The sequence below is a fragment of the Sus scrofa genome, chromosome 1, assembly GCF_054392235.1.
Source record: "Sus scrofa isolate SSC_HxYL_T2T_F1_AM1 chromosome 1, Sscrofa_HxYL_maternal_Yorkshire_Landrace_v2.0, whole genome shotgun sequence".
Taxonomy (NCBI): Eukaryota; Metazoa; Chordata; class Mammalia; order Artiodactyla; family Suidae; genus Sus; species Sus scrofa.
The window spans coordinates 8,589,912-8,617,236 of record NC_139383.1 but is presented as its reverse complement, the minus strand read 5'-3'; the positions used below and the strand labels follow the sequence as shown (position 1 = coordinate 8,617,236).

General features: G+C 53.0%; 1 protein-coding gene across 3 annotated transcripts in view; it reads left to right on the top strand.

Moving 5' to 3' along the window:
• Positions 1 to 27,035, top strand: part of TMEM181 (transmembrane protein 181) — a 73,008-nt gene extending 45,973 nt beyond the window's left edge. For 2 of the 3 annotated variants that reach the window (XM_021074745.2, XM_085022589.1), the window contains exons 5-17: positions 111 to 232; positions 3,629 to 3,739; positions 13,626 to 13,706; positions 14,741 to 14,840; positions 15,303 to 15,433; positions 15,667 to 15,758; positions 15,985 to 16,042; positions 18,394 to 18,496; positions 19,075 to 19,126; positions 21,340 to 21,422; positions 22,329 to 22,418; positions 23,277 to 23,343; positions 23,749 to 27,035. In XM_021074745.2, coding sequence (XP_020930404.2) covers positions 111 to 232; positions 3,629 to 3,739; positions 13,626 to 13,706; positions 14,741 to 14,840; positions 15,303 to 15,433; positions 15,667 to 15,758; positions 15,985 to 16,042; positions 18,394 to 18,496; positions 19,075 to 19,126; positions 21,340 to 21,422; positions 22,329 to 22,418; positions 23,277 to 23,343; positions 23,749 to 23,827 — 1,169 coding nt within the window. In that variant the 3' untranslated portion in view covers positions 23,828 to 27,035. Of the gene's footprint in view, positions 1 to 110; positions 233 to 3,628; positions 3,740 to 13,625; positions 13,707 to 14,740; positions 14,841 to 15,302; positions 15,434 to 15,666; positions 15,759 to 15,984; positions 16,043 to 18,393; positions 18,497 to 19,074; positions 19,127 to 21,339; positions 21,433 to 22,328; positions 22,419 to 23,276; positions 23,344 to 23,748 lie in introns of all 3 variants that reach the window. The other variant, XM_085022584.1, reaches the window with a different exon arrangement.
• The last annotated feature ends 290 nt before the right edge of the window (positions 27,036 to 27,325 follow it).

Below are 27,325 nucleotides of genomic sequence, written 5' to 3'. Positions count from 1 at the left end.
TGCTAAGGTGGATGCGTCCCAGGACCCTCTGGCATCACGGAGCCAGGCAAGTGCTTCTGCAGGCGGGGCGGCCTCGCGTGGTCTCCGACGCTGGATTCTTGCTTTTGTAGAAACGTCTATTCAGACGAGCTTCCCCATGACCGTTAAGGTCGACGGCGTGGCTCAGGACGGAACCACCGTGTTCGTTCACAACAAGGTTCACAATCGGACTAGGACCCTCACGTGTGCAGAGGTGAGTGTGTGCACGTCCGGGCCGGTTCATCTTGCCGCGCTCCTCCAGAGCTGCTCACTAGGTTAAAAACTTGAGTCCCACCACGGATGGCATGGAAAACCCACCTGTCTACACCGACACCTTTAATTCCCGTAAGCACACACACATGCGTGCACACACACACACGCGCACAAGCATACTCACATGTACACGTACACACAGCCTGGGCCTGTTTTACCCTCAGGGGGACCTGCTGCCTGCGTGTCCGCGTGTGACCGCGATGGGCTGCCCATCTCATGTGACGGCTGCCGCTGTCCCCGGGCCTGTCTTGGTTGCTGTGGCCTTGGGTTGTCCCAGCCGTGGGATCAACGCCCTGATTCGTCCGAGGCGCTGGGCCCCAGGCCTCTTAGGAAGAGTGGCCTGCTCATTTGAGCGTCTCCCCCAGGGTGCAGCGCGTGGCTGGGGGTGGGAGACCGGCTGGTCCCCAGGGCAGAGGAGCCCTCACTCTAGGCTTCATGGGCCCCATCTTTCATCAGACCCCGAAGAGTCAGCCGGATCCCAGCTCTATCGGGGAGGCCAAGCAGGACCGAACGGGCCATGGGAGCCCCCAGGGAGCATGTGCTCCATTGTAGGGTAGGAGGTGCCTGTGGGCCAGGTGCTTCCACGCGTGGACTTGCTCAGTCCTGGAGCAGCCCCTTGGGTGGGAACTGTCATGAGAGCTGGAGCTTAAAGGAGAACCTGAGGCTCGGAGAGGCCAGGACACTTGCCCAGGATGCCACAGGTCGGAGTGATGGCCAGGCCTCCAGCCCAGCTCTTCTGTTTTGAAGCTTATGCCCTTGACACCCCCACACCCGCCCCTGGTTGGTACCAGTGGAACACTGGGCAGCTTTCCTGGCAGGAAAGCCCAGGTAGGAGGGATTCCTGCGCAGAGGCTGGCCACTGGCCCCGCTTGCTCGGTGTGACGTCTGCCAGAAGATCCTGAGTGGGTCGGGGCCGTGGCTAAGGGGACTGGGTCACAGAGGGCTGTGATGATGCTGCCGCCTGCTTGGCAGTCACTGCAGTGTCTGCATTCTGACCTGGCCCAGGGCTCTGCCCCAGGCCTGTCGGGTGGACCTGGGCGGTGGCGCCTGGGGAGGCACCAGGATGGACCGGGCCCTCACGCCTCCTCCCTTCATCCCCGTTGTGAGCTGGGCTGGGCCCGTTTCCGAAGTGTGTTTTCCTCCGTAAAGTGGACGTCGGGGGCAGTGATGGGGACCGAGGTGGATGGGAAGGTGAGCGCGGGCGCCACTGTGCCAGCGCGCGGTTCCCTGGGCCCCCCGCCCCGCCACACGTGTGGGCTGTGGGTGCTCCGTTAGTTCTGCTGAGTAAACGGGCACGGGGTCTGAGGGGACCACTGCACGGAGCAGCCTCCTCCATCCCCGGGCAGCTCAGGCCTGGCGTCCAGCCTCAGCTGGACTTTCGGCACCTGGTGTTGCTGGTTCTGCTGAGCAGGTAACAAACAGGTGGTTGGTGACGTTATCCTGAGGCCAGCATGACTGATCTTCTGGCTTTGCCCGGACCGAGGCCGTTCCCAGATGCAGGCCTTCCTGTTTTAAACCCGGGGGCATCTTGAGCCAACTGACTGAGGGGTCACCCCACCTCCTAGAGCCTGGCTGCCCGTGAGGCCGCTTGTCTGCGCTGTTGCGTCTCGGGAGCGTCTGCCCTGCTGCACAGCTTGACCTTCGTGTGTCGCCGTGGTTCTCCGTCCCCCGCTGGTGGCCTTACTTCAGTTTACACTGCCACCTTGTGATCTGTTCCCCCCCCCCCCCCACTCTGCTTGTTTCTCACGGATCCACAAGGAGTGTGGCCCCGACTTCAAAAAAGACAGTTTTTATGGGGCGGAGATATTGGTCCCCTTTCATGTAATTTTTCTTTTTTTGGACGTAAAGAGGAAGCTTAGCCCCCGTAGGGAGCAGGGCGTCCAGCTGCAGGTGAGGGAGCTGCGGTCCGCCCTCGGAGGGGGTTATCTGAGGGGCACCCTAACTGCTGCCCAAACCATGGCTGAACGTGGGGCCCCACATCCTCAGGTGCTTTCATTGTGGGTGTTTTTTTAAACTTTAGGTTGTGTATAGCCTGAGATACAACTCTTTTGTTAATTAAAACATCCCCTGAAAATCCAGACAGAACTTGTGAGCAGTGCTTATCTTGCAGCCACGAATCTGCTTACTAACATAAACCTCTTGGCTCCCAATCCCGGGGGGTCCTCCGCGGCCCTCCCTCCTCGTGCCCCCCCGTGACCGGCTGCCAGGGACGAAAGGTGGATGTGGATTTGTAGAGACCAAGGGCCCACGTTCACGTGCCCTGAGGGCAGGGGGTCAGTGCAGCTGAGGGAGGCTGATTGAATGGGTAGAAGAGGAACTGCAGCTCACTTGACTCGGGTCTGGGCCTGGGAGAGCAGGGCCAGGGGTCACCAGAGCCCCTGTCCCTCTCCGGGCAGCCTGTGGGCCTGAGCGTCATGACCAGTTGTCCCTTGCCACACGCTCACCTCTCTGCCCATTTCCTGTCCCTTGGATCAGCACCCTCGCCCACCGACTGCCCTCCTATGCTTTTAAGGCTCCGCGTGTGACACTCAGCTCTGTTTGTCCACCTGGCCTCAGATGCTCCTGGCCCGGAGAGCCTTTGATCACCAGGGTGACTGCCCTGCTCAGAGCCATGGCTCTGCAAGTGTCACAGGATGGCCTAGTTTGCTCCTTGTCAGCCTGTGAGGGCTGAGGGCGTGCTGGCCTGGCCCCTGGAAACATATCCACCTCCACGTCTGGAGGATGGGCTTCCCTCCTACCTCTCAGAAGTGGGGCGGCCCAGGCGGACCTGATTCCTCGTCCTGAAGGATGGAAGAAAGGGGCTCCGTGGCCAGTGGGCATGCGCACCGTGCACCTGCCGAGCCTGGCCGCTCCGTTCTCAGGCCTTGGCTTTGGAGGCGGTCCTGACCTTCCACCAGAGCTCGCGGGGCTCAGGCTGGGAACCAGAGGCCAGCGGAGAAAGGAAGAGTAGGGAACCCACTCTGGGGGCCGAGGGGGGCGTTAGGCGGAGGGTCTGATTGGTTGTGCCTCAGCCTCTGTGCCCCTCCCTCCCCGCACTGGTGTGTCTGTGAGGATGTCAGGTTTGTGATGTGTTAACTCACTTTTTTATGCAGCTGACATACTATTTTGAATCATAATGAAGTGGAAAGGCGCTAATGACTGTTAATCATGTGTTATTTATTTCCAAAAATATCCACTTGGTTCTTTCTAAGAATGGTTTTTGGCCAGCCCCTGAGTTTTTCTGGGCTTCTGGCTGCTTCCTTGGAGATGACGTGTTCGGATCATCTTCACGAGTCAGTAGGTGGGGGAGCGAGTCTTGCTTGTGTGAAAGACACAGATCTCCCTTGTGTATTTGCAGAAATGTGCGGAAATTATCGTGGCTCACCTCGGCTACCTGAATTACACCCAGTATACGGTGCTTGTGGGATTGGAACACCTGAAGCTGCCCATCAAGGACGTGAATTTCACCGTACGTATTCCGGCCGACCGCAGTGGTTCCCTGGCTCATCAGTTCAGCTCCCGTTCTTTGGGGAATGACTGGAATACAGCACGGCATCTTGTGATTTTGGACAGCGAAAGACATGTACGGTTTCTTATGTATGTGGAAGCAAAAGAGCTTAAAGAAGTTTCCAGAATTGGCAATCCATGCTGTCCTGAGGTTTAGGAGAGCGAGGAGCCTTCCAGGTGGAAGGCAGAGGAGACGTTGTCAGCTGCCCCCTCCCAGGAAGGCAGGCCTCCCTCTTCCAGACCTGGGAGTGGCCTTCACACCTGCCAGGCCGCTGGTGAGGGGACCCTGCCCCCGGCCCAGCCCTGCTCCTGCCACTCGTGGGGAGTCACAACAGTCAGCGCGGTGCCTAGGAACGCGGGTTCAGATCCTGGCGCCACTGTGAGCAGTTTCTCATTGTCACACCTCCATCTCCTTAGCGTAAAATAGCCACCCACGCAGCTGTGAAGCGAAGTGAAGTGGGTGCTTTTCTGAGCCACGCTTTATTGAGGTGCAATTCACGTACCACAAGAGGAGCCTGTTATCTTTCTCCAGCCCCCAGCCCCCGGCAACCGTGGATCTGCTTTCTGTCTTTACAGATTTGCCTGTGATGACATTTCGTGTGAATGGAATCACTTAGTACATAGGCTTTGTGCCTTCTTTCACTAAGCAGTGTTTTCCGAGTTCATCTGTGCTTCGCTGGCGTCAGAACTTCAGCCCCTTTGCCATATTTCAGAGCGTGTGTTACCTTTTGTGTGTCTGTTCATCAGCCGACGGGCGTTTGCGTTGTTGCCGTCTGGGGGCGCTTATGAACACTGTGCTGTGGGCCTTTGTGTACAGGGTTTATTTGGACGAGCAGGTGCTCCTGCAGTCTTCTGTGCACCCCCATCTCTGTGGCTTTCTCCGTTTTCTGGGCAAGCTCTGGGGGTCGGCTGGGGTTGGGGTCGTGCCCAGCACCTGCCTCTTGTAGGTGCACAACAAATGGCAGCTGTTGTCACAGTCGTCCCCCTCTTTTTCTTGTCCGGTCTCCAGTCTCCCCATGTTGAGTTTGTTCTTTGTCTCCCTGAGAGCTCACGGACGTTTGAAGATGAGTGTCTCATCCCCTTCCAGGGTTTTCCTTTCCTTCACAGAGCTTCTGCCCCTGCCCCCAGACTCCCCGTCAGCCAGGCCGAGGCGGGTGCTCCCCCATGGGGGAGCAGGTGGCCCTCCAGGCATTGCCGGCTCTTCTGGAAGCCGCATCACCTGGTGGACCCCTGGGCTTATTCTCCGTAACTGCTGTCCGGCCTGGTCTCCTGCGTTCCCTGCGTCTGCACTTGGTCTCTAACAGTCCCGTGCTGCTCAGGCGCTGCCCTCTGAGCTCCTGAATTTCTTCTTCATGCTTTGATTTGCTGCCCCAGCCACCCCTGGTGTTTGAGTGTGGATCTGGATTCTCTTCTTCATTGTATGAGTGATTTCCTTCAACACTGTCCTCAGGAAATGGGATCGGCACTCTGCCTGTGTCCTCAAGTTCATGACGCAGGGGTCGACCCCAGCTCGGGCCTCACACAGACGCCCTGAGCGCCGGCGTACTTTGGTCTCCTCTTGTGCTAAGCATCTGGCGTTGGGCTTTGCTATTTCGTATCCTTCTGATTCCAGAAGGTAAGAGGAAAGGAGCCCCCCCCCCCCCCCAGACAGGAACCGTTCTTTTCTGTCGTCTTTATGAGAACATCTTCCCGGAAAAGCCCTTTATCAGAGTTCTCAGCAGTTTACCCCCGACGGTTTGCCTCGCGGGATCTTATCACCTGGGTTGGGGTCACTGTCTTGTTTGTTTTGATTGTGGTTCTCTCCTTCCATCTTTAGTATCTGTTTACATTTCCTCTTAAACTTATTCCTAAATAGTTTGATGCATGTTTCAGATAAGCTTGGTTCCTGTTGTTCTGCCATTGCTAGTCAGTGCCAGGTGATGGGATCTCACCTTAAGGCTCAATAAGGAAATTACCCTTATTCAAGAGCTCACCTTGAATTATGCCAGGAGCCAGAGCTTCACTTGCGTAATGTGAACGTTGAGACGCAAGACCCTTGGGATTTGAGAGGGAGGTCAGATGATTTTTCTTCACTTCTGGTACATTTCTGTGTTCCCAAACCCAGCAGAGCGCCTGGCATCTGTCAGGCTTGTCATAGATGGTTATGGGTTGGGTCGAAGAATAACACAGTAGCACGTCACAAAATGAGACATCAAATGGCCAACAGACCTATGAAATATAAACCAAAGAACTAGAGAATATAAGAAAGAGTGCCTTTTTTTTTTTTTTTTTTTTTTTTAATCAAACTGGCGAATAGCCAAAACACCAACAAGAAAAATCTCATATGTGGGCTTGGTGAAATGTCAGGACGCACATTCTCATACAGGCTAATGGGGTGTAAATTGATGGAGTTTTTTTTTGTTTGTTTGTTTGTTTTTTGTTTTTTTTTTTTTTTTGTCTTTTTGCTATTTCTTTGGGCTGCTCCCGCGGCATATGGAGGTTCCCAGGCTAGGGGTCTTATTGGAGCTGTAGCCGCTGGCCTATACCAGAGCCACAGCAACGCGGGATCCGAGCCGCGTCTGCAACCTACACCGCAGCTCATGGCAACGCCGGATCGTTAACCCACTGAGCAAGGGCAGGGACCGAACCCGCAACCTCATGGTTCCTGGTCGGATTCGTTAACCACTGCGCCACGACGGGAACTCCTGATGGAGTTTTTAAGGCCAGTTTGGCTACGTATCAAAGCCTCTGTGTGTATATTCTTTTTGACCTAGTAGTTCTATTAGGAGTTTATTCTAAAGAAATAATTAGAAATGTCCACAAAGATTTATGTTCCGATATGGTCCTCAGAGCAGGAGGTTGGGGGCAGCCTGTATTTCCGGGTGTGGGGGGGTAACGTTTAATTTCTTTTCTTTCCCCTCTTTTGTTCATAACAAGCTTTCATTCATTACATGTAATATCAGGAGAGAAAATGATTTGTTTTGAAGAAGGCTCCTAAGACATCGGATATTGGGAAGAGGGAGGCTAAGGTACAGGCTAGCCTGTCACTTGGAGAAGCTCAGTTAGGGAAGAGCTGCCTCAGAGAAGCACAAATTCACGTTATCTGACAGACAGCGTGTCTGGAGGTGCATTGAGAAATTACCTTGCGGGAGTTCCCGTTGTGGCGCAGCAGAAATGGATCCCACTAGGAACCATGAGGTTGCGGGTTAGATCCCTAGCTGCGCTCAGTGAGTTAAGCATCTGGCGTTGCTGTGGCTGTGGTGTAGGCCGGCAGCTGTAGCTCCAATTCGACTCCTAGCCTGGGAACCTCCATATGCCGCAGGTGCGGCCTTAAAAAAACAAAAGACGAAAAAAAAGAAAGAAATTACCTTGTGCAAAGTGTTTTTGTGTCTTTCATGCAGTTGCTGTTGACGATAGTGTCCATGATGCTCTGAGCTCTGATCTGAAGCTCCAGACACAATTCCATTGACCATTTGTCGTTAACTTCTTGTATTAGAGAATGAAAGCTGTGTAACTCACCATGTTTTTCTTCTGGTATTAACTGCCAAAAATCTCTGCAATAAGCTTTATGCTGAATGGTAGTCGTTCCTAACATCCTGGAATAGATTGTTGGTATAATAACCCTCTTCCTGTACTGTTTCGCCTTTTAAAAATCCTTTAAAATTGTTTCTATCTAATCTGGCTGTTCGTTTGGTTTGGTTTTGGTTTTTGGCCATACCCACAGTATGTGAAAGTTCCTGGGCCAGGGATTGAACCCGTGCCATAGCATCAACAGTGCTGGGATGACAACACCAGATCTTTAACCCCCTGTGCCACAGAGAACTCTAATCCAGCTTTTTATTTTATTTCATTAAATTTTTTTTTTTTTTTTGCTTTTTAGGGCCGCACCTGCAGCATATGGAAATTCTCAGGCTGGGGTGGAATTGGAGCTACAGCTGCTGGCCTACACCACAACGACAGCAATGCGGGATCCAACCTATACCACAGCTCATGATAATGCCAGATCCTTAACCCACTGAGCAAGGCCAGGGATGGAACCTGCATCCTTATGGACACTAGTCGGGTTCGTTACTGCTGAGCCACAATGGGAACTCCCTAATGTACCTTTTTATTACAAACTACCTTCATTCCTTAATGGAAGTGAGGAAAGTATAATTAATAAAACACATATGACCTTAGTGATAATTACACCTCCACCAGAATGGCTAAAATCAAAAAGACAAAAAATGGCAAAGTTGGCAAGGATGTGGAGCCACCAGGGCTCCTGTCCCTCACTAGTGAAAGTGTAAACTGGCACAGCGGAAATTCCAGGTGGACTGACCAGAGGACATGCACTTAACACTCACACTGTCGCCCAAACGGTAAAGTGCCATCCACAGGAGAATGGGTACAGGAATGGTGGCTGTTCCGTGTTGCATTCCCTGTGGTGGAATAGCACACAGCAGCGAAGGGGAGTGATGACAGCCACGGGCGACACTACGGGTGACTTTCAAGCGTGTAATATTGAAGAAAATAAGCCAAGTAGAAGCCGGTACAGAGTGTACGAGTCCATGTCTATTAATCTCAAAACCAGGCAAGACGAACCCGAGCTGTAAAATCGGTGTCATTGGCAGCACTCTGGGGCAGGCAGCGACTAAGAGGAGGCGTGAAGGAAGGGGCTTCGGGCCGCTGTGATGTCTTTTCTTGATCAGAATATTGTTTGTCCCCAGTGTGTTCCGCGGGTGACAGTTAGCGTAGTGGCTCTGTACGTGTGTCATCTTTCAGGGGGAACCCAACAGAGTATGTGATGTGCTTGGACTCCAAGCCCATCAGCTCGCTGCCTGCACAGCCACAGGCTTTGCTAGAGCGTTTTTGCTTCCTCAGCAGAATCTGACTTTGGAGAGGTTCTTTTTCACTTGTTGGGCACTTCCTGGGACCTCTGGCATCGGGAGTTTTGAGGCCGGTGTTCTCAAGTCCAGAGTCCGTCCTCACCGAGGAGCTAAGAGCTCCAGGACCCTGGGCTTGCCCCTTCGTTTCAGCAGCCAGGGCTCCCTTGTCCATAAAACCAGCCTCTGCGAGAGGGGACTGTCACGGGGCAAGCCCCTTGCTCCAGCACTCTGCTCTGAGCCGCACGCCTCTGGTCCTTGAGCAGGGCTGACGTCCTCCCGTCCCGTCCTGGGTCTGCCTGGCGGTCGGTGCCGTGTTCCCTACTGGGAGAAGCTTGCTTTCTCTCTCCTTTTGTCCCAGTCCCATGTTCTCTGGGCATTTGGTCACAGATTTCTGAGTGGCAGGGCTTCTATCTCTGCTCTTCTGCCAACTCTTAGCCTTTTGACTGCGTCTTGCCCACCTCCCATTGCCAGGTTCAGGCCGGGCCCACCCTCCCTGTCTCTCGGGTGCTTACCAGGTATGGCTTATCTCCTGTGTTCTTAGTTGTTTCCTTGGCCGTGCTCTGCATACATGATGGGGTATAGACTTGAGACCCCTGCAGATTGCTTCAACTCACTTTTCTGTCATTTTTCTCCTGAGCTTTGCAAGCACCCTCTCTACACCTGTCCCATCAGCCCCCTGCGTCCTCAGAGCTAATCTGGGCTTTTTCCTCTTCTTAATGCTCTCCTGGTGATTCCTTTTTTTTTTGCTTTTTCGGGGCGAACCTGCAGCATAAGGAGGTTCCCAGGCTAGGGGTTGAATTGGAGCTCCAGCTGCTGGCCTACATCACAGCCACAGCAACCTGGGATCCGAGCCACCTCTGTGACTTGCAGCTCAACTCATGGCAATGCCAGATCCTTAACCCACTGAGCGCGGCTGGGGATTGAACCCGCAACCTCATGGTTCCTAGTCGGATTTGTTTCTGCCATGACGGGAACTCTCTGGTGATTCTTAAGTGATGCCCTGTGCCACTGTTCACTTTTCATTTCTCCCTTTTTCTTCCTAAGCCTCACCCTTTCACGGTGAGGTTGGGGTGGGGCTGAGATTAAACAACAGCCCGAGGGCTCTGGTTTTCTGTCCGCCGGGCCCCCTCTGGTTTCCACTCAGAGTGAGAAGTCTGGCAGGCAGTGCTTTCAGAGGGACTGAGGCTTCTGGGCTCATCCTTGATACATTGTTGTCCTAAGACACATCATGGCAGGGCATGTGTAGGGCCCTGCCTCCCAGATGTTTCTGCATGGTGTCTTTCATGTTGGTTTTCAAGCCTCAGAAACCCAACTCTGAACCTTCCTGTGGGGGTGCCCCCTCCCTGGGGGTTGCTGAGTGCTGTGCAGGTTGCCGTGGGCAACGCTGGCTGGAGGGCCTGCATCCAGGTCACACCCCCTTCCCCCCACCCAGGATGTTCCAGTGGCTCTTCTCTTTCTGAGAACTTTCTGAGAATGGCACAAAATACTTGTTCTCTGCCTCCAGATTAGCTCCTGGAGGTGCTTTTACTGTTTGTTGTTGTCGTTGTTGTTGTTTTCTGGTCTAGGCTCCGTGGTTTCATGTCTGCCCAGGACTTGACACCATGTCCGCTTTGCCTGTAGTCAGGTAGGTGCTCAGTAGGTGTTGAATGGCTGGGTGGAGGAGCTGGACCCCAACCCCGCAGGCTGCAGTTAGGGAGACACGACCCAGGGTGTGAAATGAGCCCTTCTTCCCAGTGTCAGTCCACGTCTAACAGGGGAGCCCATCTCTGGAAGGACAGAGGTGGCTTCGTGCACACGCAAAAGCCGTGAAGGGATTGATAGCTCCTAAGCCCTCGAAGTAAATGGCTAAAGCCTGAGCGCTTTTTGGGACTTTACTCTGTTTATTTCCTTTTCCTTATTTTTTAATTTCAAACATACATCTTGGCACTGAAAAATATGTGCACGAAAAAATCCCTAATTCCATAGAATTGGGTCCCTGGGTGGAGATAGTTCCCCTGCAATGGGAAGGTCAACAGGGCAGAGGAAGGCTGGGCCTTACGCCGAGAGGTGCTGGGTGCCCGCCCGGTGGCACAATCCAGCTCGGGTCCAATCCCGAAAGCCGGGATTTGGCCTTATCTTTCCTCTCTGTCCCGACTCTGCATCCTTCTCCTCCTTCCTGTGAACTCCCGTTTTAGAACTAAAAGGCAGGAGGTCCCGTCGTGGCTTGGTGGTTACCGAACCCGACTAGTATCCATGAGGACGAGGGTTTGATCCCAGGCCTCGCTCAGTGGGTTAAGGATCCGGCGTTGCCATGAGCTGTGGTGTAGGTCAAAGATGCGGCTCGGATCCTGTGTTGCTGTGGCTGTGGTGTAGGCCGGCAGCTGTAGCTCTGATTGGACCTCTGTCCCGGGAACCTCCATACGCCGTGAGTGCGGCTCTACAAAGACAAAAAAAAAAAGAAAGAAAGAAAGAAAAAGAACTAAAATACATATTTTAGGGTTTGCTGTTTATTGAGTAAGACATTGTTTTCTAGTGCTGATTTTTTAAGTGAGTGAGTGGATTATTTTGAACTTCTCTGACAGAATCCTGAGGCTGAATCCCAGTCCTTTGGGGGAATCCATGGTTATTTTCTTTCTCAAGAGTTCGGGTCCCTTGAGGGTGAAAAAATACACACCTTCTTCACTGTTACTGTAAACATATTTCATGCGTCTTTTCCTAATGGCAACACTTCTTTTTTCCCTCTTCTTGTTTATGGCTTAGAATCTATTTTTTAAACTAAGATAATGCATCAGACTGTTTTCTTTTTGAATGTGGTGTTTGTATCAGCCCTCCCCCATCAGTGCTCGTAATCACGACTGATCATTTTGTCAATGATGCTGTTATCAAATGTAAAGAGCAAAGCTGTACCCATAATAGCTGTATTGTTTTGGATGTATAATAGCAGCTGTTATTGGGTGAACTTTTGCTCATTACCAGCTACTGTGCCAAACTTTTTATATGCATCCTCTTATTTAAATGTAATGATAATTCTACAGAGCAGCTAATAGTATCCCTACTTTTCGGAGAACTCTGAGGTTTAATGAGGTTCGTCGCCCCGCTAGGAAGAGGCAAAGCTGGGATTTGAACCCACATCTCCGACTTCACAATTTATGTGACGTCATCACTTACGGTTTCCCCTTTCCCGGTAACGTCATTATGAATAGCCGGTTTCTGTTCGACGGGTGTATTGAGGCATAGTTGGCATACAGGGAAGTGCGCATATTTAAAATAGGAAGTCTGAGGTGTCCTGACCTGTGTATATGCCTGGGAAGCTGTCACCATGACCAAATTACACGCTCACCCACTGCCCCTAAAGGTTGCCTCCTGCCCCTTCCGCCTGCTGAGTTTTTATCCGCAGGCCTCCACTGAGCTGCCTACCTTACAGATTTACTTGTACTTTTTAGAATTTTACGTAAACGGAATCACACAACAGACATGAGTTCTTTCACTCACATAATTATTATTATTATTTTGTCTTTTTAGGGCCGCACCTGCGGCACATGGAGGTTCTCAGGCTTGGAGTCAAATCAGAGCTGTAGCTGCTGGCCTGCATCACAGCCACAGCAACGTCAGATCCGAGCCACATCTGCCACCTACACACAGCTCACGGCAACACCAGATCCTTAACCCACTGAGCGATGCCAGGGATCGAAATTGTGTCCTCATGGATGCTACTCAGATTCATTTCCACTGAGCCAAGACAGGAACTCCATACTTGCATAATTATTTTGAGATTCATTGATGATGTACCAATAGTTCACTAAAAAAAATTTTTTTTAATTTATTTTATTTTTTGCCTTTTTAGGACCACACTCACAACATATGGAGGTTCCCAGGCTAAGGGTTGAATTGGAGCTGCAGCTGCCCGCCTATGCCACAGCCACAGCAATGCAAGATCCGAGCTGCATCTGCGACCAACACCACAACTCATGACAATGCCAGATCCTTAACTCACTGAGTGAGGCCAAGGATTGAACCTGCGTCCTCCTGGATGCTAATCAGATTCGTTTCCGCTGAGCCACGACGGGAACTCTGGTGCTGATTTTAATTCAATGCATTAAAATGATGGTGCCCCCCTAGCCCAGAGCAGGGCTGTGTTCTGGGGTCTGGTGATGATCTAAGGCTCATTTTTTCCCACCAGGCAAGTGGCCAAGGTTAAGGGCTGCCTTCCACCCGCTGTCAGCACATGGGCCTCACCTCTGCCCTGTGAGGTGTGCACTTGATTTGAACGAAACTGCTGGGTCAGCACAAGAGCTGACAATTGTCATTCCACTGTATTTTGTTGTCTCATATTCCTATTTATGTGTCTCAGTCTTTTTTAGAACATCATACCTGCTCACGTTTCTGTGTCTTTTATTTATTTATTAATTTTTTTGTCTTTTGTCCCTTTAGGGCCGCACCTGCGGCATATGGAGGTTCCCAGGCTAGGGGTTGAATCGGAGCTGCAGCTGCCACAGCCACACCAGATCCGAGCCACATCTGCAACCTACACCAGAGCTCATGGCAACACTGGATCCTTAACCCACTAATCAAGACCAGGGATCAAACCCGCAACCTCATGGTTCCTAGTCGGATTCGTTTCCGCTTCGGTACAACGGGAACTCGTGTGTGTGTGTGTGTGTGTGTGTGTGTCTTTTACAAATCTGTTCTTTTTAATGGGATTTATGACTTCTTCTAATAAAGAGACTGACAGTGTTGATCTTTGATAAGATATAAAAGCCAAATGCTCTTATTAATGTTAGAGTATAATTTATCTGCCAGATTCATCATTAGCCTGTTTTCCGCTCTTGGGAAAAAGTGTGTGTTCTTTAGTGTAAAAATAAAATGTGCCAGGTGTTAAAATTCTCGAACCCGTAAGAAACTATGAGCGACATTCTGAATGACCCACAGGCTCACATTTAGAGATAGCTGTAATTAACAATCCGGTGCACTTCCTTTTAGATGAATTCTTTTTCCAAATTGTGCTCCTGCTTTCTGTTTTAGTGGAAGACTTACGACCCTGCGTTTTCGCAGTTGGAAATTTGGTTCCGATTCGTCTTCGTGGTGCTTACCTTCATTGTCACTGTAAGTTCCATTTGCCTGGCAGGTGACATCCGAATCCCCACAGGGGCGACGTTCGTTTAGTTGTGGTTATCCAGGTGCAGGAGATGTGGCTGAGCGCCCAAGACACTGCCCCCAGGGGGCCGATCTGAGTTACCCAACATCCTGGGTTTCTGCGGGGACGCTGTGCTGCAGGGAGAGTGCTGGTGTCCTCAGCAGGGACTTCTCTGTCGGTCTTGGGAGTTCCAGGTCATGGACCTGTAAGTGACCTCCCCTCCCTGTGCAGGGACAAGTGCCCTCTAACCTGTGTGGAAGGGTTTCTCCTCCTTGGATTGACCTTTGAGTGTAGATATGGCCCATCCCTGGGTTTTGACATTTGAAAAAGTGAATCAGGCCTTTCAGTCTTTGGGCCTTTTCTGGAAAGAGGCTGCAGCACAGGCTTGTAGCACAGGCTTTGGCTCATTTGGGATCGAGGTCTCTGTCCACCAGCACACCCCGACTTTGGGGAATGATTTACCGTAAGGTACAAGTGCAGCCATGGAGGTGGGCGTTTTGAGGGAGAGGACGTGTGCCTGAGGGGCTGCTGCCCCGCACTGGTCAGCTCTCTGCCCCGTGCCAATGCAGAGGGTGTGACGCTTAGGAGATAACCCACTCTTTTGTTTTTTTCTTTTTAGGGCCACACCCACGGCATATGGGAGTTGCCGCCAGAGGGGTCGAATCGGAGCTGCAGGTGCTGGCCTACACCACAGCCACAGCAACGCCAGATCCTCAACCCACTGAGCGAGGCCAGGGATCAAACCTGCATCCTCATGGATACTAGGCGGGCTCTTGACCTGCTCCTGCCCCTGTGGGAACAGCTGTGGCCGTCTTAACTGTGCTCCCTGTGCAGCAGGTCCCCAGCTTCTCCCAGGTGTCACTGGTGTTCTCAGGGTCAGTTCCACAAGGGGTTGGCGCAGCACGTCTTAGCTGGCACCCAGACCACTGATTTAGGAAGACATAGCGTGATGCTCGGGGAGGGGAGGGCAAAGGTGGTAACTGGGGCCTGGTCTGGTTGGCAGTGCCTGTTCGCCCACTCCCTCCGGAAGTTTTCCATGCGAGACTGGGGCATCGAGCAGAAGTGGATGTCCATCCTGCTGCCTCTGCTGCTGCTTTACAATGGTAGGTGCCAGCTTTACCCTGGAGCGTTCCCCCTTAACGCTGAACGCTGGGACGCATCCTGCAGGTGGCCTGGTCCAGGGTTCCAGCGGCCTGGGGGCCCCCGAAGGAGCAGGTGGTAGCTGACGTCTCACTGCAGCCGCCCCCTGCTCGGTCGTTTACACCTGGTAGGGCTGCAGACACAGTCTCGGGGCCTGGCTGCGGGGCCAGCACTGCTGTCTGGTCCCCTTCCCTGCTCCAGAGAGCCTCTGCTCCGGAGCTGCAGCGCTGGTGGGCGCAAACGGCGCTCCGCAGTGATCACTGGAGCAGTCTGTTCACTGGCTTTTGTTTGTTTGGTTCCCCACCTTTCCTTTGGCTCTGACGGGGGGGAAAGCCGTGGCGAGTCCGGCCCTGGCTCGGGCCGGGCGCCTTTGCTGGGCGCGGGCGAGTCGGCCTCCATCAGGCTCTTCTGCCTCTGCCTTCCAGACCCCTTCTTCCCGCTGTCCTTCCTGGTGAACAGCTGGTTCCCGGGGATGCTGGACGACCTCTTCCAGTCTGTGTTCCTGTGCGCCCTGCTGCTCTTCTGGCTGTGCGTGTACCACGGGATCCGGGTGCAGGTGAGCCGCCAGCCCCCAGCACTGCTGCGGGAGTCGGGACTCAGCCCTTCTGTTCCAGACCCTGGGATCATCCTTAAGACGAACTTGGCCTTGAGGACCGGTCTTCAGCCTCATAGTCCACAGAAGAATACATGCCTGTGGGGATGAGGGGAGTGTCTGAGATCCAGTGTGGTCTGTTGTGGGGTGATGGTTGGCCAGAAAGACTAGCTTTTCTCTCTTTGTTTCTCTTCTAGGGAGAAAGGAAATGTTTGACTTTCTATGTGCCCAAATTCTTCATTGTTGGACTGTTGTGGTTGGCCTCCGTTACGCTCGGGATATGGCAGACGTGAGTCATTCTATTATGTAAAACTTGAGTCTTAGAAAGCATTTTAGGAGTTCCTGTTGTGGTGGGAATTTGGAATTTCTCCTAAATTTAGGATTATTTTTAAAAAATCTTTTACTGTTGGTCAGCAAGTAGTTTATGTTGATAAGTTTTTTAAACAGCCAAGTGAGAGAAAGTATAAAAAAGTAAACTAGTTTTTAATCTTTTTTTTTTTATAACATGTCTTTAGAGTTAATGAATTGCACGATCCAATGTACCAATATCGAGTTGACACAGGAAATTTTCAGGTAAGGATTGTTCATGAAGCCTGAGGGTTTGTTTGGTTTTTTTTTAAACTGTTATTTTTTTTAAAACTGCTGAATTTTATGACTTAAATTGTGCTATTGACACATGCTTGCTACCTGGTTGTTTGAGAAGGACCATAGAAAGTTCACGGGTGGAAACTTTGGGGAAAAGGTGTTTGAATGGCATGAAAAAGAAACTCGTAAGCACTCTGTTCTCGCTCCTTGTCCTTGGTTTATGGTTGACGTGCCAGGGCAGGGAGGTTGTGTTAAATTCTAGGAACATCATAGAACGATTAGGAAACCACTTGTCCACGTCATTCCTGCAGAGGCGCGAGGTGCCCAGTGAGTGAACAGCAGGGCGGGGGCTGGCTTCGCAGGCCCTGCAGCCGCAGGACCCTGCGCTCTGGGAGACGCTCTGCTGCTGCGTCTGGAAACTTGTAGTACTTTCTGGAAGAGACAGTACTGAGTACTTTGTTTCCCACGGAGGCCCACAGACGACAGCCCTGAGCACGGCCTCCCCTCCCCACCTCCCGGCTGTCTCGGCTGCCCTCTGCGCGCCACGGGCAGCACCCCCTGGCCAGCCGGCCATGGTGCCGAGGGGCAGAGGGAGCCCTGCAGGCCCAGAGTCGTGTTCCCCGCGCAGGGCAGTGCCACAGGCCCGATGTTGATCCTGACTGTGGGTGACAGCCAGCCTTGCTCTGTGTGGCCTTGCAGAGAGCGATAAGATGTGTGCTTCTTCACGAGAAAGAGGGACATTTAGTGAATGATGATACGTGGAGAAGCCGTGGCACTTGTGTGGGGACGCGTGCGTCATCGGAAGCGGTGTAAGCGCCCGTTTTGGGACTGGGCTCCTGTAGTCGAGGGCCTGTGGCCTTTCTGTTCCGTTGTTTACACGCCGGAGGGCGTGAAGGTCGCCGACTTTACGAGCGTCATCATGACCTTTGCCCTCAAAGAATGTGTGACCCTGGGAGGGAGAAAGGACTTAGGCACCGGAGACCAGTATCGTATCGCGGAGAGCAGGCCCAGTGACTGGGAGGTGGCATCTCCATTTGTGTTTTGTCTGTTGAATTGTCCTTTGAATTAGCCTTGTAATGCTTTAGTGAGCTTCGGCGGAGGGGCAGCACCTCGGGCTGAGAGGCGGGGGAGGCCTGCTCTCCCAGAGCTGCGTGGGCATAGCCTCTGCCCCAGGGAGGGCAGAGCTGGAGGGGGATCTGGATGCCCTGCGAAGGCTCTGGGCCTCATCCTGCGGAGGCCAGGCCTCCCAGGAGGCTCTTCTTCTTGGGGGCAAGGGGAGGAAGGAACGGCTTTGACATGCTGTCAGGGAAGAGTCTGCAGACCTGGTGCCAATCGCACGTGACACCGTTGTTTGAGTTTAACTCCCAGTTTGAGTGAAGTGGTACAGATTCATGCTCATGTCCTGTTACTGGAGCTTCTGTCTGGTGTGGTCTGCTCATGTTTCGTGGGCGGACACTGCGGGGTGGGGACAGTCTTGCCCGAGGTCACAGGTCAGTACCCGCGTGGTGGCCAGGCTCCCTGGGCCTGAGGGCCAAGACAGACAGACTGGCCTAGTCTGATGTTTAGTAAAGGAAACCCTCGAAACCTGGATTTCTAGGAAGAGAAAAATAGCTAAAGGGACCCGCTGACGACTGAGATCCCATTACTTCACAGGAGAGAAAACTGGGCCCAGACCGAAGTCACAGGTTCCTGCAGGGTAGAGGCAGGTTCCCGGTCTCCTGACCAGAGGGGAGTCCTGGCCCTGAGAAGAAAAGGCAGGGTGGGAAGATAGGGTGCAGTGGGGGCATCTGTGCAAAAAGGAAGCTGAGAACTCAAGCGGAGGTCCTGCAGGAGCAGGTGCGTCACTCAGCCCCCTTGCCGTCACGGCCTCTGACCTTGGGAGAAAGCCTTCTGTGTGTCCTGTAAGTTTAGACACCCTGAGTTCTGGCTGATCTGGTTCAGACCCCTCATTGCACAGAGAAGCCGAGACCCAGGCCTGGAGGCTTTCCTGGACCCACACCGGCGTCCTCAGAAGCAGGCCAGGAGCCAGGCCCTCAGCCCGGGGAGAGACAGATCCAGACAGGTCAGAGCACCTGCTGTGTTCCCAGCCCTGGTGCGGTTTCCGTGCCGCGTGCAGGCGTTTGCTTAGCCAGGGGAGCAGCGAGGGCCCTGTGTCCCCGGGTGAGCCGGCCGCCTGTCTGGGAGGCTGGGCCTGGATCGGCAGAGCCCGGGGTGGCAGCGCGTCCCTGTGCTGTTCTAGGCTGTGACTGTTGGGGCACCGGGGCCCTGGCTTTGCTGTTGGAGGAAAAGCGGCTCCGAGCCCCGGTGGCCTTTCACGCGTCCGGCTTGCTTCCTTCCAGGGAATGAAGGTTTTCTTCATGGTGGTGGCCGCTGTGTACATCCTATACCTTCTGTTCCTGGTGGTGCGGGCCTGCTCCGAGCTGCGGCACATGCCTTATGTAGGTAAGAGCCCCGTCACGGATGCCCGGGCTGCACCAGCGCCTGGGCCCCAGGACCTGCAGCAGGGCCGCGGGCGTGACTCTGGGCCGTGTGGACAGTGCCTTGGCCCGCGCTGGCGGGAGGCTCCTGGGTGGAAGCTGGCTGGGGCCCGGCTGCCAGCGTGGCCGCTGGAGCTGCTCACATCCTTCTGGAATCACACCTCACGAGGCAGCGGGGGTGGGTTTTCTCATCCCAGAGTCGGTGCAGGTCACCGCGATTCAAGGGTCATAGGATCCTTCACCCCAGTCTGTCACACCAAATAACAACAGCCATGGCCTTGCTGGGGACCCCTTGGGCCCGGGGGGGGCAGGGAGACAGCGTTTCCTCGGGGCCTCAGGTGAGCCCAGAGGGAAGGAAGGATTTTGCTCTGAGGGTTTGGCGTTAGTTTTGTCTTTAAGATCTCTGGGATGAAAACCCCTGGCCTGGGAACCTCCATATGCCACGGGTGCGGCCCTAAAAAGCCAAAAAAAGACATCTCTGGGATGGGAGTGGGATTTACTTCTAATTTGGTGGTTTAATGGGAATATTTGTTTCTTTTTCAGATCTCAGGTTAAAATTTTTGACTGCATTGACTTTTGTAGTGCTTGTTATTAGGTAAGAAGACTTTCTTTCTCTCTCTTTTTTTTTTAAGGCCACACCTGCGGAGCATGGAGGTTCTCAGGCTAGGGATCGAATCAGAGCTACATCTCCTGGCCTACGCCACAGCCACACAGGATCCAAGTCACGTCTGCGACCTACACCACAGCTCATGGCAACGCTAGATTCTTAACCCACTGATAGAGGCCACGGATCGAACCTGCATCCCCATGGATGCTAATCGGGTTTGTTTCTGCTGAGCCATGACAGAAACTCCCAAGACGACTTTATTTCTTGAAAGAAGCAGAATGTGAATTTTTGTTTTCCTCTCTTAAATATCTTTCCTCCCCTTTTACAGGGTTAACTGCAGGGCGCTTCTAGCCAGGCATGTCCAGAGTGGGGCCTGAGGGTGCCCGGGGGTGGGGGCGGGTGTGAGGGAGAGGCTTAGCCAAAGCCCTGCCCAGCGCGAGTCCCCGCGGGCCCTGACGCCTGCCGTGTAGACAGCGGATGTAGTGGAGCGCACGTCAGAGAGCCAGACTCCAGTGTGACGTGCTTGGTGCCTGGGGGCTCCTTGCTCTTCCAAGGACAGGACTTCTGCAGGAATTAAGTCGGTACCGCAGGTGTCACCAGACCCCACCCACTGTTGGCCCCATGGGGCAGCGCCAGGGAGGGGGACAGACGGGCGCCCCGGAAGTGTCTTTGAGGGAATCCAGAGACCTGTGTGTGGTTTGTCTCTTTCTCCTAAAATCTAAATCCTGAGGGAAAAAGCGTCTCGTTGTCTACGTTTCTTCCTTGTTTGGACGGCACGTTAGTGCTGTCAGCCCTTTCCCTCAGCGCAGCCTTTCAGGCTCTGGGGGCCCAGCCTTGTTGACTGGAGGCCCCGGGAGGCCTCGGGGTTCATTCCCCGCACCTGCAGGAAGTATGTGCCTCACTTAGCACAGCGTGGGAACTCAGCCTGGACTTGAAATGAGTTTCCTTCGGCGTCTAAAGGCGCCTGAGCGTGGAGGCATCGTGTTCTTGCCTAGTTCCTCTGGGGTGCGGTCCCCCCCCGCCAGCACCCTGCCCCTGGCCTCCCCCTGCAGCTTGGGAGCTCGTCTGGCTGGAGGCTGTTAGGCTTCTGTGGTCTTTCTCCATGAAGGCTCCCTCCCCAGTACCGTGGACGGAGGGCCCGCGCTGGCAAATAGGCAGGCCGGCCCTCGCTGTCATGCTGTTAATAACCCTGTGGGGAGGCCGGTGATGAAAGAGGAAATAAATAGCATAAATGCCCTCGTGGAAACAGATGACAGATGTGACGATGGCAGGAGGGAGGTGGCTGCTTCAGTGGGGGGGGGGCGCTTCTCGGGCGAGGTGGCCGTCGGCCTGGGCCCCGAAGGAGGACCTTGAGGCTCAGGCGGGGAGACCAGCATCGCGGGAGGCGGGGGCGGGAGGGAGGCTGACTGCTGAGGGTCGGGCCTCACCCTGCCGGACACCGTGAGGGGTCTGGGTTCTGCTCTCGGTGACAGGGACTCTTTCAGGTTTTTGTTTTTGGCTTTTTAGGGCTGTACCAACGGCATATGGAAGTTCCTGGGCTAGGGGTCAAATCGGAGCCACAGCGACACCAGATCCGAGCTGAGTCTTCAACGTACACCACAACTCATGGCAACACCAGGTCATTAACCTTCACTGAGCGAGGCCAGGGATCGAACCTGTGTCCTCATGCATACTGGTCAGGTTCATTGCCACTGCGCCACAACGGGGAACTCTCCTTTCAGGGTTTTAAGCCAAGAGGCGAAGGGCTGTGACTTACATTTTATTAAGCAGTCAGTCTGGCTGTGAGTGGAGAATGGACCACAGAGAGGGGTGGTGGCCTCCACGGTACCAGAACCCTTTTTTGTTGTGCGTGTCAGTGGGCAGGTGTCCCGTAGGTGTGTGAACCACTGCCAAGGAGGACAAGGAGGAGCCGGTGGCCTGTGAGAGGAGATGGTCCTGACAGCGTGAACCGAGGGGTCAGAGAACAGGGGAGCAGATGCCCAGCGGCCGTGACGAGGGCTGCGGGTCCTGTCCCAGAAGCTGAGCCTCTCCAATCTGAGACCAGGCGCCCAGCATGAGGGGCTGAGTGTGTGTGCACGCTCACGTGCATGTGCAAGTCTTGTGCAGAAATAACTGTGACTCGACCGAGTGGGTGTGACGAGTTACATGAAGCGAGCGCTGTTCTTGGTATAATTTTACATATCGTCCCCCTTCTCTTTCAGCATCGTCATCCTTTATTTAAGGTTCGGGGCACAAGTATTACAGGACAATTTTGTAGCTGAACTGTCAACTCACTACCAGAATTATATCCTTTTGTGAGGAGACGTCAGGTGCAGGCACGCATCCTGGTGGAGGGTAGCATGTGGGGGCCGTGACCATCCGGAAGAGGCAGGTCCCCTGTTCCGCATGCCTGGGGGTCCCACACCTGTCAGTGCCAGGTGAGAGGCCCTGCAGTTCCCAAGGTCACTCAGCGGCTGGAGTCAAGCCCAGATCCAGGGCCGCAGGGCACTGAGGAGAGGCCGAGGCCTGCTTCCAGTCCTCTCTCCCCAGACGGCATCTCTCACCATCTCTCAGGTGTGTCCCGCTGCGGTTCCCGCCTGTGTGTCTCGATTCCCCGAGGCCGGTTCCCTGGGCAGTAAACTCTTTCAGCTGCGGGATCAGGTTAGGTGTGTGCGTCCCCTCGCACTTCCGGCGGGGGCGGGGGGGGGTGTTGTCCAGCAGGGACACGTTGGGGTTAATCCTGCACATCCTGGCTTCCTTCCACAGGGCCTCTTATTTTACGTACATCCTTGGAATTAATGCACGATTGTCCACGTTTTTGTGTCTGAATTTCACACTAAGCTTTTATCAGATTCTTAAAGGGTCCGTAATCCAGAAAAGATTTCGAGTGACTGTGGAGGGTCTGTCTCCACGTCTCTGTTTCGTTCTGGACCCGCCCCTCTGTGCGTGGCCTTCCTTGCCCTTTACACGTCACCTGCTCACGTCAGGTCCTGCCACCTCCAGAGTTTTCCATGGATAGGAAGGAGCGTGGCTCACCTTTACAGGTGCCCTTGGAAGGTTTTTGTACCCGGGGCTGGGGGCATGCCCTGTGACGTCCTGACGTCTGGGTGAGGACCCCTGGGGCCCTAGCTGGTGGGTGGTGGTGAGCGGTTGTTTGGGGGGGCGGCGGCTGACAGTGTTCCGGGCGGCTCATTCCCTTGACCAGTGTCACCAGCCGAGTTCTTATCTTTCTATGGCTTGTTGAACTTTTACCTCTACACCCTGGCCTTTGTGTACTCACCCTCGAAGAACGCCCTGTACGGTAAGCCGCCCTGGGGCCCGGGGTGCTGACCGGACCCACCTCCCGCTGCCTGCTAACACTGGCACCGTGTCCACAGTGCCTGCTCTTTAGCAGAGAGACCCAGGTAAGTTTAAACAGTGAGCCCCAGGCGCCCCTGGAAGTTCTTCCCCTGGTGTCGCGCCCACAGCACCAGGCAGAAGAACATGTTGTCACTGGGTCCCTGCATAAACATTGTGTCCGTCAGCCCCGTGAAGTCAAGTCTGTCGAATATGAGTGTTGGGACCATTCAAAGCAAAGATAGATACCTCCCCCCCACACACCAAGACCAAAAAGGAAAACAGAACACAACAGGCCTCTTGCACAGGAGAAGGGTGAGAACTCTCTAGAACTGGGCAGCTCCAGGGCACCTGACTTCCCCGGGGGACGAGCTGCGTGGGGTCCTGCCCCAGCTCCGCAGCGCCCTCCTGAAGAAGGTCTGGTTGCTCCCGCTCCCAGCTGACGACAGGCTGGCTCAGACCCAGGGCGGGGGCCGCCGGTGGGCAGCCCAGGCCTCCCGGCCTGTTTCCCGGCCCTGCTCCTGCCGTGGACCTGGGAAGGGGGGTGCCGGGGGCAGGGGTGGGGGCAGCTCCCACCTTTGGGCTCCTCCAGCTCTTGGCTCCAGGCTCCCACTCGGCTGGGACGGGCCGGCCAGGAGGTGCGCTGACCCGGCTTGTGGACGGAGCGCATGCTCGAGAGGCAGAGCCACCTGTTAAGGTCACACACGTCATCCACATGGGAGCTGGGACTTGAACCGGGCTCTTTCCGACTCTCATCCTTTTTCTAGGACAGCGTCCTGCCTCTACAGGCTAGTGACACAAAAATGCTTGTGTTGGTTTTCAGAGTCTCAGCTGAAGGACAACCCCGCGTTCTCCATGCTCAATGACTCGGACGACGAGGTCATCTACGGGTGAGTCCCCGTCTCCTGAGGGCTCCCCCCCCCCCGGGGGGGGGCCCTCAGCCTGGTTCTGTGCCTTTACCTCGGAGGCTCTCAGTCGTGCTAAGATGATTTCCAAAGTATCGTGACGTTTCCTTCACCCGGGAGTGTCACGTGACCCCGGTTTTCTGTTTGCACTTGTCGCTCAGGCTTGGAGGGGGTGGCACTCCTCTTTGCTGCACCCTCGCCCTGAGTGGTGCCCATGGGAAGGCCAGTCCTGTCTGGGTGCTGGGCCCTGGTGGTCGGTGGGGCCGAAGGAGTGGGCGGTATCGGTGGGTGATGGAAAAGGAGAGAGTTGAGGCCAGGAAGTGAGTCCTGCTTGGGACGGCGAGTCGGTGAAGGGAAGACGGATGCAATCACAGGTCTCTTTTATCACAGGAGCGACTATGAAGAGATGCCCCTGCAGAACGGCCAGGCCATTCGGGCCCAGTACAAGGAGGGATCCGAGAGTGACTGAGCCCCAAGGCCGCCTGCCCCACGGTGACCGCTTCCGGTCTCCCTGGACCTGCCTGTGCGCAGACCTGTCCTACGAGCAGATTTCCTGGTCCTTCTTTGTTTACACATTTTTGAAAGGAAAACCAAAACCGAGGACAGATTGGAACATGGGGCCAAGATGTACTGTTAGACCAGCTGCATTTAAACAGTCAACTCACTCGTCCAAGATTTCAGATTCGAGCTAGCAATTTTCAGTGATGAGAAAAAAATCCCTCCTATCTTTAGTAGGGCGAATTATGTACTTTACAAGAAGTGACTAATTCCAAGTTCCTGGAAAGCCCTTATGCGTAAGGCCCACAGCCGGCTGGCATTCCTCTCCTCCCTTCCTTCCGGCCACCACGGTGTGGGGTTTTGACCCTTTCACCTCCAAGGGCAGCCTGTTTCTGTGGCTGCCCCACGAGGGCGGTCCTCCCCCACTGAGAGGCCTGGATGACCACGTGTCTCAGGTGATGGGTGACTCGTGTCGTTGCTGTGTGAGATGTGTGGGCACGTGACGGCTCTTTAGGGCAGGGAGGTGGGTGGGCAGGTTCCAGCCCCTCACCGCCACCCGAGCAGAGCTGGTGTCTTGGAGTTCTGAGGCCGCTTCCATCAGGCTCATGAAGAAGAAGTCAGATGATTGACGGCTTGTCAGCTCCAGTGAGAAGGGTCTTGTGCCAGAGTTCTCCATGGGCCTGCGTGTGCCCGTGTGTAATGCATGTGAGCGATGCATACATGAGTGTGAAAGGCGTCCCTGTGCCGGGGGAAGGGAGGGAAGTCACTACAAGTCCAGAGAGCAGTAGTTTCTGCGACTCTGTTAAATAGGATACTCAGTAGAGCTTTTTTTTTTTAAATAAAAGCTAAACAAGTGATTGCTGTAACACTACAGATTCATTATTGCCAAAAAAGTTTCCAGCTTCACATTTGGAAGCCAGAGGAAAGAAAGGCAGATGTTTCAGGTGGCTCACAGAGGAACATCTTCAGGGCGAAGGTACCTTGTCGAGAACCATCCCGCCTGGCCGGCTCTCGTGGTCAGGTGAACAGACCTGCTCTGGGTAAGTCCTCTGGAGTTGCTGAGCCTGTGGCCTCGTCGAAGGGCCTGGAGAGGTCCGTCCTCTTAGCTGAGGACTCAGGTAGAAGTCCCACATGGTCTCCTTTGCTTTGCTTTCTTTGGACGGTAACTTCTCTCGACCTGTTCACCCGCGATCTCTGTGGACGTCCTGATGGACGCCATCCGGGCAGACGGACAGGTGACGGGTCCGCGCTGCATCAGCACCTCCGTTCGGCTCCTCTCTGCACGAACTCTCCAGTTACACTCAGAGCTCACAGTTACAGTCCACTGGAGGTGGTGCGGGGACCCTCGAGAGGTTCGTGAGACTGTTCACGACGACTTCGTATCTCTAATTTAAACTTTAATGATAATGTCCCTTTAATATGGATTCCATTTGTATTTGTTTTTAAAACCTTGTAAATAAGAATGTTTGAACTAAAACGTTGTGTTATTGCAAGGGTAGTTCAAGTTTACATGGGTTTTACATTGGCAATGATGTGATCACTTTTTTTGATTCTGTGTATTCAGAGGTATTGAAAACAATTTCCTGTTACTAAATTTTACAACTTCTATTAAGTCTAACTATAAATAATTTTATGTAAATTGATGAAAACTTGAGCTGATTAATGTATTCTGGTATGATGTTTGAGTTTTAATCATTGTAATTGTCCATAATTTGGAATGCTGTTATTTATCAGTAAGTGTAGAATATCCAAGGCATTTAGCTGCACACGTTAGGTGTTTTAGCACTTGTCCTTGTCCTGTAGTACAATTATTAACTGACTGATGTCTTCGTGTGTTGATTCTTGGCCACAAGTCAGTGAAATTAGAAATATGGGCGTATTTATTTACTTTTTATAACTAAGTTGGAAATAAGGAAAAATTACAAAAGAAAGCACATACGGGGAAATGGTTATTAAATCATGCATTTTTAATTTCTCTTCTCTGGTGTATCATATATGTCAACATATCACATCTTCCATGTAAAAATGTGCTTGAAGTATATAGATAGCATTTAGCATGTATTATATATGTGCCTATTATATGTGCCATAGGTATTAGGTTAAAACACTAAAGTCTGCCAGAAACTTTAGACAGTAGCAAGGAAGTTATTATTTTTCGGTCTTGGAGGGTATCAACATTTTGCTAACTTAAACCTATATAAACTCAAAGGGCTGACTTCAGTTCTTCCATGGTAACGGCTCGAATAACATCATCTTTGGGATGCTTGTTTGTGCTGGTCCCGTCTAGGGAAACCTGGGGGAAGAGCACAGGCATCCGTTTCCCCAGGGAGGGCTTCATTATCCATGTGGATAAAGGGCCGCTTGATTTATTCTTAAATCATTAAAGCAGCGAAGTGATGCAGTTCTCTCTTAAGCCCCATTTGAAAGGCTGAAGAAGGGGATATGTAAAATGTATTCAAGGTTTGTAAGATTGTTCCTGTACATAATCACAGATTTCAGTAAAAGTTTCGACAGAAACCCAACTCACTAAACAGGCAGGTTACGAGACAAAGGTCACCAGCTCCCGGCACCCACGGGCCATTTACTGAAGGTACCGTGATGGTCAGTAGGTCATCATGTGATCAGCAGCTTACCTCCTGGAGTCCTTTTCACAGGGAAAAACACGGACGCTCATAGAACGGATGATTAAAAGGGACATTTAGTGAAGACTAGACGTAAGTATATTTATGTATTTTGAGGATTTTAGAAACCAGTTGCCTTAGCGGTTACTTTTGAAAAACAAAGGTACAAGTCATTTCCAAAAGGGAAGCTGCTTTAGTCTGACATCTTGTTACCCTGTTTCCCTTGATTGGACATGTTTTATTAGATATACTGGTAACTGAAACAGATTTTCTGCTACTGAAAACTGCCTTTTTGCAAAAAGACTGTAAATATTTGTAAAATAAAACCACTTCAGTCTTTAAGCTCCGAAGGAAAGACAGAGCTGTGTATTAGACCTTGGAACCGTGTGAGCACAGTAATACCTGATCACACAATGATCATTGTAATCAAAAGGGAATAAATGTTTATTTATGGCAAATTTACACTTTGGGAATGGCTTCATCATGAGACTACCTTTCTGGTAGATGTTAATATTTAAACATTTTAAAATGCAGAGGAATTAAACTGATTTCGTTGGCTCTTTGCATGTGGAGTTAACTTGACCATTCAGACGCTGGCGCTTTAGGGACGGGAACAGGGCTTTTCTCACGGCAGCAGGTGGATGCGGAATCTTTACTGCCACGCGTACGTGGCCTGCAGAGGAGCCCTGAAGGTGAGGTCACAAGACTCATGTTTGGGGCCCACCTGCCCACTTACCTGAATGCGATTTTAAATCGGATAACCTCTGAACCCCTTTCTTGATTGATAATGGTCTGGTTGTTGTGGACACAAACTGAATGATTATGAAAGCGTGTGTGAGCGGCAAAGT